Source organism: Podarcis muralis, chromosome 7 (assembly GCF_964188315.1).
Source record: "Podarcis muralis chromosome 7, rPodMur119.hap1.1, whole genome shotgun sequence".
NCBI classification, from domain to species: domain Eukaryota; kingdom Metazoa; phylum Chordata; class Lepidosauria; order Squamata; family Lacertidae; genus Podarcis; species Podarcis muralis.
In genome coordinates, this window is record NC_135661.1 from 1,589,379 (window position 1) to 1,600,884 (window position 11,506).

Below are 11,506 nucleotides of genomic sequence, written 5' to 3' on the forward strand. Positions count from 1 at the left end.
GGGGTACAAATAATAAATTGTTGTTGTTGTTGTTGGCACTTCAGCAATCACTAGCCAGCATGGTCAACGGTCAGGAAGGATGTGAGTTCGAATCCAACGTCATCTGGAGCCCAGCAATGTCTTGAGGGCCACACATTCCCTTTCCCTCTTCTAAAACAAAGCAAGATTGTGATGGAGGCAGCTAGGGGCAGTGAAGGCAAGTGACAGTCTAGTGTTGCTAGACTCCAGCTCCAGCCAGCCCTGGCCACTAGCATTGCCCATTGTAGAGATGGGAGTTGTAGTTCTGCACCAGCCCAGGTGTCCCCCATCCTTTTTCTAAGGATTGGGGCCATTCTTGGTGGGGCTTCTTGGTCTTTCTCCTACACTCTGCTTGCTCCCACAATCTCACATCACCCGGTTAAGAGCTTCTGCCTGCAATGCAAGCTCCTTAAAAGTAAACAGCACAGGCGGGGGTTAAATCCTGCCTCCGTGGCACCCTGGACATGGAAACCAACCCCTGGACTCACTTGATGAAGACCACGCTAACCACCTGCTCTCCGGGGATCTTGTAGTATTCAGACTCCAGCTGCAGAGAGAAAATTGCATCAGCCTCGTAGAATTGCAGAATTGGAAGGGGCCCAAATGGTCGCTGAGTCCAATCCCCTGAAATGCAGGAATCCCTGCCAGGGTAGAACCATTCAAGGTGTTTGCTGCTCTGACCTTTCGGGGGATAAGGAAGAGGGCCAGTTCTGCTGCATCTGGTACTGAGAGGGCCCCCCAGACCTGCTAGCTCCTCGCAAGGCTTTTTGGCTAATTTTAAAATGTACTCATTTACTTAGCTGCAATATTTCTAAGCCACCTTTAAAACACACACACACAAAATGCAAAGCAAATTAAATTACAATTGTGTTAAACCAGGCTTCCTCAACCTCGGCCCTCCAGATGTTTTAAGCCAGCCTTTCTCAACCTGTGAGTCCCCAGATGTTGTTGAACTACAACTCCCATCGCCCCTAGCTAGCAAGGCCAGAGCTCAGGGATGATGGGAGTTGTAGTCCAACAGCATCTGGGGACCCACAAGTTAAGAACCGCTGTTTTAAGCCTACAACTGCCAAGATCCGTAGCTAGCAGGACCAGTGGGATGATGGGAATTGTAGTCTCAAAACATCTGGAGGGACGAGGTTGAGGAAGCCTGTGTTAAACGATGCACTGAAAGCTATGCAAAGCTGTCTGCTTGCCCCCAAACACACATTTTCACTGCCTGCAACAGGAGATCTGGGGAGATCAGAGGCGTGTGTGTTTCAACACCATGGAGCCACTGCAGAAAAGGCCCTGCTCCTGATACATTAACATCTTAACTCCAGGGAGGGTGGAACATGGATCAGGTATACCCTAGCAGATGTTAAAACATTGAGTTCAAGGGAATCTTATGGGAGTAGGTGCTTATTTTGATCCAAACGCACAGGGGTATAAAATTAGAGGAGGATAAGACTGTCGAAAGGGTCATGATCTCTGTCCCCTTGGGACAGCTCCTTTGTGGAAATGGGACAGAATCAGGCCTTACCGTGTCCACCACCGCTTTGGAGACATCCTGGAACTCCTCTGAGTTGACATCATCCAGGCGGGAGCTGTAGTCGATGGACTTTGTGAAATTCACCAGGGCCCGGAAATAGACTAGAGGGGAGAGATGATGGAAAGGAGACAGTTAGGAGATTGTTGGTCCCGTTAGTGACTTAATACAGAAGATAGCCTTCTCTTACCTAAACACTCACGACGACAGATACTAATGAGAATTCTCGTGTGTGTCGAAAGTTTCCTTACTGCAAGGCAGCATTGGAGACAGTGAAGCCCAATGATGGAGGTAGAGAGGGGCAGTGAAGGCAAATGAGATTCACAGAGATTCTCTCAAGGCAAATCTTTAAAAATGTAGTATAAATGCCAACAACTGGGAAACACTGGCCTGCGAGCGCTCCAATTGGAGAACAGCGTTTACCAAAGGTGTCATGGGCTTTGAAGACACTCGAACTCAGGACCATAGCTGTCAACTTTCAGATTTGAAAATAAGGGATCAGCAGCCTTGAAAATAAGGGATCAGCAGCCTCACATGTCCCGGGGACAGTCTATGGGATATCTAATAATCCAGGATAGCAGCGGGAAGCAGCGGGAAACGGCGCTGGAATAAGGGAATTTCCCGCCAAAAAAAGGGAAGGTTGACAGCTATGCTCAGGATGCAAGGGAGAAACGTGCTAAGAGGAAGGCACGCTTGGCAAACCCTCATTGTGATCAACTTCCGCCCGGAAACCTATGTCCCCACCGTGGAAGGACGTGTGGATCCAGAATTGGCCTCCACAGCCACTTATGGACTCACTGTTAAAACCGTGTTTATGGAAGACAATCTTACTTGGCTACGAGGGATCGCTGAAGAAGGAGGAGGAGGAGGAGGAGGAGGAGGAGGAGGAGGAGAAGAAGAAGAAGAAGAAGAAGAAGAAGAAGAAGAAGAAGAAGAAGAAGTAGTAGTAGTAGTTCACAGAGGGGGAACCTCTGGCACTGTCGGGACGCCAGCTCCCATTAGCCAACATGGCCAACAGTAAGAGACAATTCGAGTCCAAGAACATCTGAAGGGCCACATTGTTCCCTGCTCTGCATCAGAGGAAGGCAGTGGGGTAATGGAAGCAAGCAAGGGGCAATGAAGACAAGTGAGGGCCTAGTTGCCGGAACCGCAGAAAGAACATGTCGCCGACTTCCTGCAAAATGGAAGCTGCCGGAGATGCGAGTGCGAAGGATTTCAAAGCCCTAACTGTAGCGCAAGGGAACTCTTGCCAGAGAGAGAGAGAGAGAGAGAGAGAGAGAGAGAGAGAGTGTGTGTGTGTGTGTGTGTCTCAAATGAAAGGCACCAAATATGCCACCCCACCCAGGCGATAGCTTTCATGAGACATGCCTCCCTGCCCCCACACAGGCATGCAAGGCCTCAGCAGACCCCTCCTTCCAAGATGGGGAGATGAGGTGGAAGTCCGTGAAGGGGAGGGAAAGAGAGACAAAAAGGCCCTGGATATCAGCCTCGCCACCCCCAGATTTCACACAGGCTGCCTGCCAGGAGCACTGGCCAGCGGCAGCTCCCAGGCCCAGCTGCGAGGCAGGCCAAGCGACGGAAGGGTGTGCGACAGCAACGTTTTCGGGGCTCCAGGTGCCTCTGCAGCGAGAGCCGTGTCTGCATCAAGCGCTTTCCCTGCAGGGAAACGGAACGGGGGCGAGAGGCAGCTCTGCTTGGCTGCTACCTTTCATCCGAGGCAGTTAACTGGGGCCCGTAACTGCACTTTTTGAATGGGGAGATAGGACACCGCCAGGCTGGTCTTGTGTCTGGCTGCACAGCAGCCCTGAGGCAGGGCAGAGTTATACAGCAAAAAGAGCAAAGAGCAGGGAATCGCAGAATCACAGATTTAGAAGAGGGACCCAAGGGTCATCTAGTCCAACCCGCTGCAATGCAGGAATTACTGCCAGGGTAGTGACTGGCCCCTTGGCTTCCAGCCTCTGCAGAATTCAAGGTGTTTGCTGCTCTGACTTCCCGGGGGAAGAAGAAAGAGGGCCGATTCTGCTGCATCTGGCACTGAGATGGGCTCCCAGACCCGCTAGCTCATTGCAAGGCTGTTTGGCTAATTTTAAAATGTACTCCTTTACTTGTTTGCAATATTTCTAAGCCACCTTTAAAACACACACACACACACACACACACACACACAGCAAATTAAATTACAATTGTGTTAAAACAGTGTATTGTAAGCTAGGCAAAGTTGTCTGCTTGTCCTTGTCCCTAAACACACATTTTCCCTGCCTGCAGCAGGAGATCTGGGGAGATCAGAGGCCTGTTTCTTAGCAGAGTGCGTTTCATCGCCATGGAGCCGCTGCAGAAAAGGCCCCGCTCTTGAGACATGATAATCTTAACTCCAGTTAACTGGGCCCCTTAACTGCACTTTGTCAATGTGGGGATAGGACACTGCCCGGCTGGTCTTGTGTCTGGCTGCACAGCAGCCCTGGGGTAGGACAAAGAGCAGGGAATTGTAGAATCAAGAGGACACCAAGGGCGATCTAGTCCAAACCCCTGCAATGCAGGAATCTCTACTAAAGAATTCATGACAGGTGGCCATCTAGGAAGAGGCAGGTGATGTGACCAAGGCTAGGCAGTGAGTCAAAACAGGAACCCTGAGACTAATAATAATAATATATTTATACACCGTCCATCTGGCTGGGTTTCCCAGCTGCTGTATTGTTTTCAACAGATCCACTCTGAGCAGGACTATTTATTGATTATATTTCTGTCCCACTTTTTTCCTCCAGTGAGCTCAAGGCGGCCTACATGATTCTCCCTCTCCCTGTTTTTCTCTCACAACAGCCCTGTGAAGTAGGTGAGGCTGAGAGAGAAGTGACTCTGGCCCGACATCACCCAGGGAGCTTCATGGCTGAGTTGGGGAATTTGAACCCTGGTCTCTCCAAGGTCTTAATCTGACATGCCACGCTGCCTTTCTGCTTCAGGATGAGAACAGAAATCGTGTGGCAGCGGCACGGCGGCAGCGGCAGGCCTCATTAGCTAAAGTGGTACCTCAGGTTAAGAATAGCTTCAGGTTAAGAACGGACCTCCAGAACAAATTAAGTTATTAACCCGAGGTACCACTGTATTGTCTTTTTTTTCTCTCCCTCCCCCCCAAATTTTAAAGGTGCAGCTTATTTGTGGGTGCGGCTTATATCCGGGCCAATACGGTATTACTTCCCTTGGTCTGGACACTAGACTTCTGTGGATGCAGCCCAGAATTGCATTAGCCCTCCTTCTCCAACTCCCAGGACAGCAAGCCAAGGCAGGGGTGCCAGGGTGCCTGTATCCCACTCCAATGCAGCCCGGGCAAACAGGGGTACCCGTTGTCCGACCCATACAAAGGCCCCATTCAGATGCCCCATGTGCCACTGTGCCCCCATGACCTGGCAAGAGCTGCCCGCTCCTCCCTGCCTGCAGAGTCACCCCCAAAGAATGTGCCATGCCCATGGATTCAAACAGCCCTTTCTAATGCCCTAACAGTATTGTTTTTCCTAAGGGGGATGAATGTTTGGGAGGAGGAAATGGAAAGGGGCAGTTCTCTCACCCCCCCCCCCAAAAAAAAAACCCCATTGACTTACTCTCTTCCTTGCCACAGCCACATGCAAATCTTTCATGCCAGGTTCTGCAACATGTTTTTTTTTGGGGGGGGTGACCCAGATTGTTGCCTCCGGGGTTAGTATCACCCCAAGGATTAATCCAGCCCTTTGAAGCTCAGGGCTTTTTCGGCTGTGGCCCCGATCTGGTGGACCGCTCTGTCACAAGAGACCAGGGCCCTGTGGGACTTGACATCTTTCCGCAGGGCCTGCAAGACAGAGCTGTTCCACCAGGCCTTTGGCCAAGGCACAGCCTGACCCCTTCCTTCGGTAATCCTCCCAGAACTCCAGCCCAACGGTTGCCATTAATTCGATTTTGAATTGATTCTAGAATGAACTGATTTTAGAATGCTGTGTTACTTTTATTGTTGTTAGCTGCTCTGAGCCCGGCTTCGGCTGGGGAAGGCAGGATATAAATAAAATTTATTATTATTATTACAGTGGTACCTCTGGTTACGTACTTAATTCGTTCCGGAGGTCTGTTCTTAACCTGAAACTGTTCTTAACCTGAAGCACCACTTTAGCTAATGGGGCCTCCTGCTGCTGCTGCGCCACTGGAGCACGATTTCTGTTCTCATCCTGAAGCAAAGTTCTTAACCTGAGGTACTATTTCTGGGTTAGTGGAGTCTGTAACCTGAAGCATATGTAACCTGAAGCATATGTAACCCGAGGTACCACTGTATTATTATTATTATTATTGATAAAAGATTATTATTATTATTATTATTTTAAGTGCTGGAAACTCAGCTCTGGAAGGTGGGAGCAAAACAGCAGAGGAAGGTGCTTCCTCTGAGCGCATGTAGAGTGCAGTTCCCTCTCTGCTGGGGCACAGCTATTGTCAGGGAATAGGCAGGCAGCCTTTATCTCTTTCTGTTTCACGACATTCATATCCCACTGTTCTCCCCCTTCCGCATTTCAATCCCCACAACAGCCCTGTGAGGTAGATCAGGCTGAGAGTCTCCTGCCACAGCCTCACCTGTTTGGGACAAGGCCTGGGAGATGGCCTGGGGCACATCTGGGGAGCCAGATGTGGGCTTGCGAGGAGAAGCCATCTTGGCCCCAACTCCTGGAAAGGAGTTACAAAAGGAGATACAAGCAGACCCATAGAAGGTGGGGTGGGGAGGCAGGCCCCTTCTAAACAAAGGAAGGATTTTAAGGGGAAAGGCTCCACAATCAGCAGCAGTAATACTTCAGAATGCCTGTTTCTGGGAACCACGGGGATTCCAGCTTCTTTCGCACCCGGGTCCTGCTTGCGGGCTTCCCACAATGGGCATCTGGTTGGCTGCTGTGAGAGCAGGACTCTGTGGACTAGATGGGGCACACTGGCCTGATCCACCAGGCCCTTCGCCGCTTCTTAGCTTCACTACGCTCAACCGATGGAGCCTCCAGATGCAGGCGCAGTCTACCTCCAAATCCCTGTGACTCACACGCGAGGAGGGTGCTGCTGCTGCACCCTGGGGCTGCTGCCTGTTGGAGCATCTGTTTGGCCACGCTGAGAACCGGGCGCTTGGGCCAGATGAGGTTTTTTGGCCTGATCCGGCCGCCAGGCTCTTAAAGAGAGGGAAGAGGCCTGGCAAAGGCAGCAGGGTGGGGGTAGCGGAGCAGAGGACCAGAGAAACCCAGGCAAATATCCAGGCAGATTTATCCGCCTGCACCCTGTAAAGGCTTGGCAAATGTCACCCCCCCCCCCCGCCCCTGCAGTTGCTCCAGTCGTGTAAAAATCAGCCCCAAGTCTTTGATTCCTTTTAAGGAGCCCTGCGCTCAGTGCCTCGCCTCTCGCTCCCTGGGGCGGGTGAGCTGGAAAATCACTTTGAGTCGCAGAAGGAGAACAATAAAAGAGAGAGAGAGAGAGAGAGAGAGAGAGAGAGAGAGAGAGAGAGAGAGAGAGAGAGGCCTGCGGGCTTCTTCCTGTTGGCTGAGTCAGTTTGGCTGGCCAAACCTCCCCTTCCCTCATTGCAAAAGTCCAGGGGTAGAGAGATCGCCCATGGGATCATCACAAAGCACTCCTTAAACGCCCACCCAAAAATTCCCAGGCACCCAACTTGTTCTCGGATAGAATAACGGGAAGCTGTCTTCGCCGACCGAGTCGGACCATCAGTCCACCTAGCTCAATAATGTTGACTCTGACTGGCAGCAGCTCTGCAGGGAGATTTCCAGCACTACCTGGTGACGCCGCCCTGAGCTGAACCTGCAAAGCAGGCGCTCTAACCACTGAGCACCATTGCCCTCGCTCCACGACACCCCTCTCCCTGCCAGACAATTTCCAGCAGGCAGCTAATTATTCCATTGCCCCCCACCACCAAAAAAACAGCTTTCTTCTGACCATAACAATGGCTTTGGGGGGGCACAGCAGGGCACCCCAACTCAGCCCCCTCCTGGCAGCATAGCCTCTGGCTTTCTTCACATGCAGGCTGCAATGACCCATGCTGGGGGGTGGTATAAGAATATTAAATAAACCTTCATAAATGTACAAGGCAAACACATGCATAAGTATATAAACCACGTGTCTGAAATAGTACAGGAGAACAATCCTAAAGCCATTTTGACTCTCCCAAACCATTTTGACTCTCCCAAATTGTCCTCAAATATTTCTCTGAAAGGGGGAAGGAAATGGCATTGACTTTTGCTTACCTGTCTTAAGGGCGTATTTGTGTATGAAGAGGGTGAGCCTGTGACCTGAATTCAGGAATTCAGGTATTTACCATCACAAAAGAATGGCCAGGCTGCCCAGGTAAAGCAATCAGTGACCATTATCAGGTATCCTAGGATTTCTGCTGGAGACAGCCTCTTGTGATGTATTTCTGCTGTAGACCACCCCCTTCTGTGATGTATGTATGATGCTTTGGGGGGTGGTCTCTGGCTACAAGGTGGGCAACTTCAAAAGTCTATATAAGGGCTCGCACCCCATTGTTCTGGGTCCCTCCTCCCTCCTGCATGTGGTGAGTGAGGACCTTGTTGCAACAGTTGGATAAAGATCAGGCTTACTAGCCGCTTTGCTTCTCAATATTCTCTGGTTGGCCTCTGTTATTTTCTCCTACCGATGGGGAACCCACAGAAGGACTCTATCTGGGCTCTTGGATACCCCATAAGGGAAAAGGAGCAGTGTTTTCTATAACAGTGGGTTAGGGACTAGCCACTTACTGAGCAGAGAGTCGTCCTCAAGGGTCTCTGCACCCGTCATGCTTGCAGGGGGAGGGAGCCCGACAGGAGGAGGAGATGGAAGGTCTGCAGAGAAGAGAAGAGAAGAGAAGAGAAGAGAAGAGAAGAGAAGAGAAGAGAAGAGAAGAGGAGGAAAAACCAGTTTTGTTATTGGAAATTCTAGTGCCCGACTAAGAGTAACAGAAAAGGAAGGACACAGAAATTTGGAAGGAAGGATGGGGAGGTTTGGTTATTGAGGCAGCTGATGAAGGAATAATAGAATCATAGAATTGTAGAGTTGGAAGGGACCCCGAGGGTTGTGGTAAGAATTTATAAATCTCAAATATATAAATCATATGTTCATAAATTTACAAGGCAAACACACACACATAAGGATATAAACCACGTGCCTGAGATAGTACAGGAGACCCATCCTGAAGTCATTTTGACTCTCCCAAATGGTCCTCAAATATTTCTCTGCAAGGAGGAAGGAAATGGGAAAGCCTCTCCATTGTCTTTTGCTTACCTGTCTTAAGGGCGTATTTGTGTGTGAATAGGGCGAGCCTGTGACCAGGATTCAGGAATTTAAAGTATTTACCTTCGGAAGGAAAGGCCAGGCTGCTCAGGTAAAGTGATCAGTGACCATTAACAGATATCCTGGCAAACAGGTTTTCTGCTGGAGACAGACCACCCCCTTCTGTGATACATATATGATGCTTTGGGGGAGTGGTCTTGGGCTCCAGGGTGGGCAATTTCAAAAGTCTATATAAGGGTTTAATGAGACGCGGGTGGCGCTGTGGGTTAAACCACAGAGCCTAGAACTTGCCGATCAGAAGGTCGGCGGTTCGAATCCCCGCGACGGGGTGAGCTCCCGTTGCTCGGTCCCTGCTCCTGCCAACCTGGCAGTTCGAAAGCACCTCAAAGTGCAAGTAGATAAATAGGTACCGCTCCGGCGGGAAGGTAAACGGTGTTCCCGTGTGCTGCTCTGGTTTGCCAGAAGCAGCTTAGTCATGCTGGCCACATGACCTGGAAGCTGTACACCAGCTCCCCCGGCCAGTAAAGCGAGATGAGCGCTGCAACCCCAGAGTCGGCCAGGACTGGACCTAATGGTCAGGGGTCCCTTTACCTTGAGCTCCAGGGTGGGCAATTTCAAAAGTCTATCAGGGTTTATGTACCATTGTTCTGGGTTCTTTCTGCCTCCTGCATGTGGTGAGTGGGGACCCTGTTGCAACAGTTGGATAAAGATGAGGCTTGCTAGCCACTTTGCTTCTCAATATTCTCTGGCTGGCCTCTGTTATTTTCTCCCACCGATAGGGAACCCACTTAAGGACTCTATCTGGGCTCTTGGATATCGACAAGGGGAAAAGAGCAGGGTTTTCCCCCCTTATAACATGGCCATCTAGTCCTGAAATGCTGAAATATGCAGCTGTCCCAGATGGTAGGAAGGGCAGGGAAGTTTGGCTATTGAGTGCTGAATTGTCAGCCATCAATAGAAGGGAAGGAAGTAGACATACGGGGCAGGATGGGGGGCTAAGACGAAAGGACCAAGCATGGGCACGCTCACTGCTATGCATAGGCGCCGACTCCATGGGGCCTGAGGGGGCCCGAGCCCCCTCAAAAATTCGTTTGGGGGGGCTCTGCCCCCCCAATAATTTAAGAAAATTATTAGGCACCTTGCCAAAAACCGTGCAGGGGACTCCGGCGCGCGCCTCCCAAAGTGACCGGGAGCTCCTGAGAAGGGGCGGGCAGGTCGGTCTGTCAGAGGAAGACCCCCAGCGGCGGGACTTTAGAAAGGAATGGAGCCGCGGGGCCGAGGAACGGCGTATTCGTCGCCGGCGAGGGACCGGGGTGAGGGGAGAATGGAGGGGACGGCAGTTCCCACCGCCGGAGCGGGGCTTTTTTTCTGGGTTCGGCTAAGGTGACGTTGGTAGGAGGGGGTGGCCGCCTCCCGGCGCGAAGCCTGGGGAGGGCAGGCCGGTTCTTGCATGAAAAAGCACCACTGTCATCCTGCCCCCAGTATGGACCCCGGTATGGGCCCCCCCAATATTTTTTATAAGTCGGCGCCCCCTGCTGCTATGCTCCCCAACAACAACCCCACCTAAATTTCCTCCCAGGCATATCCCTAACAACCCCCTCCCTGCAGCCCTCCTGCCCCCCCCCATGTGAAACGCCTCCATTGCCCCATCTGTTCAGCCAAGACAGGGGTCAGCAAACTTTTTCAGCAGGGGGCCGGTCTACTGTCCCTCAGACCTTGTGGGGGGCCGGACTATATTTTTTTGAGGGAAATAATGAGCGCATTCCTATGCCGCACTAATAACAATAATAATAATTTATTTATACCCCGCCCATCTGGCTGGGTTTCCCCAGCCACTCTGGGCGGCTTCCAACAGAACACTAAAATACAATAATCTATTAAACATTAAAAGCTTCCCTAAACAGGGCTGTCTTCAGATGTCTTCTAAAAGTTTGGAAGTTTTTTTCCTCTTTGACATCTGGTGGGAGGGCGTTCCACAGGGAGGGCACCACTACCGAGAAGGCCCTCTGCCTGGTTCCCTGTAACTTGGCTTCTCTGAGCGGGGGAACCGCCAGAAGGCCCTCGGCGCTGGATCTCAGTGTCCGGGCAGAACGATGGAGGTGGAGACGTTCCTTCAGGTATACTGGACCGAGGCCGTTTAGGGCTTTAAAAGTCAACACCAACACTTTGAATTGTGCTCGGAAACGGGCGGGCCAGTGTAGTTCTTTCAAGACCGGTGTTATATGGTCTCAGCGGCTGCTCCCAGTCACCAGTCCAGCTGCCGCATTCTGGATTAGTTGCAGTATCCGGGTCACCTTCAAAGGTAGCCCCACATAGAGCGCATTGCAGTAGTCCAAGCGGGAGATAACTTGAGCATGTACCACTCTGGCGAGACAGTCTGCGGGCAGGTAGGGTCTCAGCCTGCGTACCAGATGGAGCTGGTAGACAGCCACCCTGGACACAAAATTGACCTGCGCCTCCATGGACAGCTGTGAGTCCAAAATGACTCCCAGGCTGCGCACCTGGTCCTTCAGGGGCCCAGTTACCCCATTCAGGACCAGGGAGTCCTTCACACCCGCCCGCCTCCTGTCCCCCCAAAATAGTACTTCTGTCTTGTCAGGATTCAACCTCAATCTGTTAGCCGCCATCCATCCTCCAACCGCCTCCTAAGTAAAACCTAGTTGACTGAAACCCATAGGA

General features: G+C 51.4%; 2 protein-coding genes across 2 annotated transcripts in view; one reads left to right on the forward strand and one right to left on the reverse strand.

Moving 5' to 3' along the window:
- The window catches only part of LOC144328311 (basement membrane-specific heparan sulfate proteoglycan core protein-like), a 159,309-nt gene extending 150,965 nt beyond the window's left edge, over window positions 1-8,344 (reverse strand). The window contains exons 1-3 of the mRNA XM_077930981.1: window positions 8,296-8,344; window positions 1,541-1,650; window positions 507-565 (exon numbers count right to left, since the gene is read on the reverse strand). Coding sequence (XP_077787107.1) covers window positions 507-565; window positions 1,541-1,650; window positions 8,296-8,335 — 209 coding nt within the window. The 5' untranslated portion in view covers window positions 8,336-8,344. The remainder of the gene's footprint in view (window positions 1-506; window positions 566-1,540; window positions 1,651-8,295) is intronic.
- Window positions 1-11,506, forward strand: part of LOC114590399 (methylenetetrahydrofolate reductase (NADPH)-like) — a 256,188-nt gene that overhangs the window by 234,538 nt on the left and 10,144 nt on the right. The gene's annotated exons all lie outside the window — the stretch shown is intronic.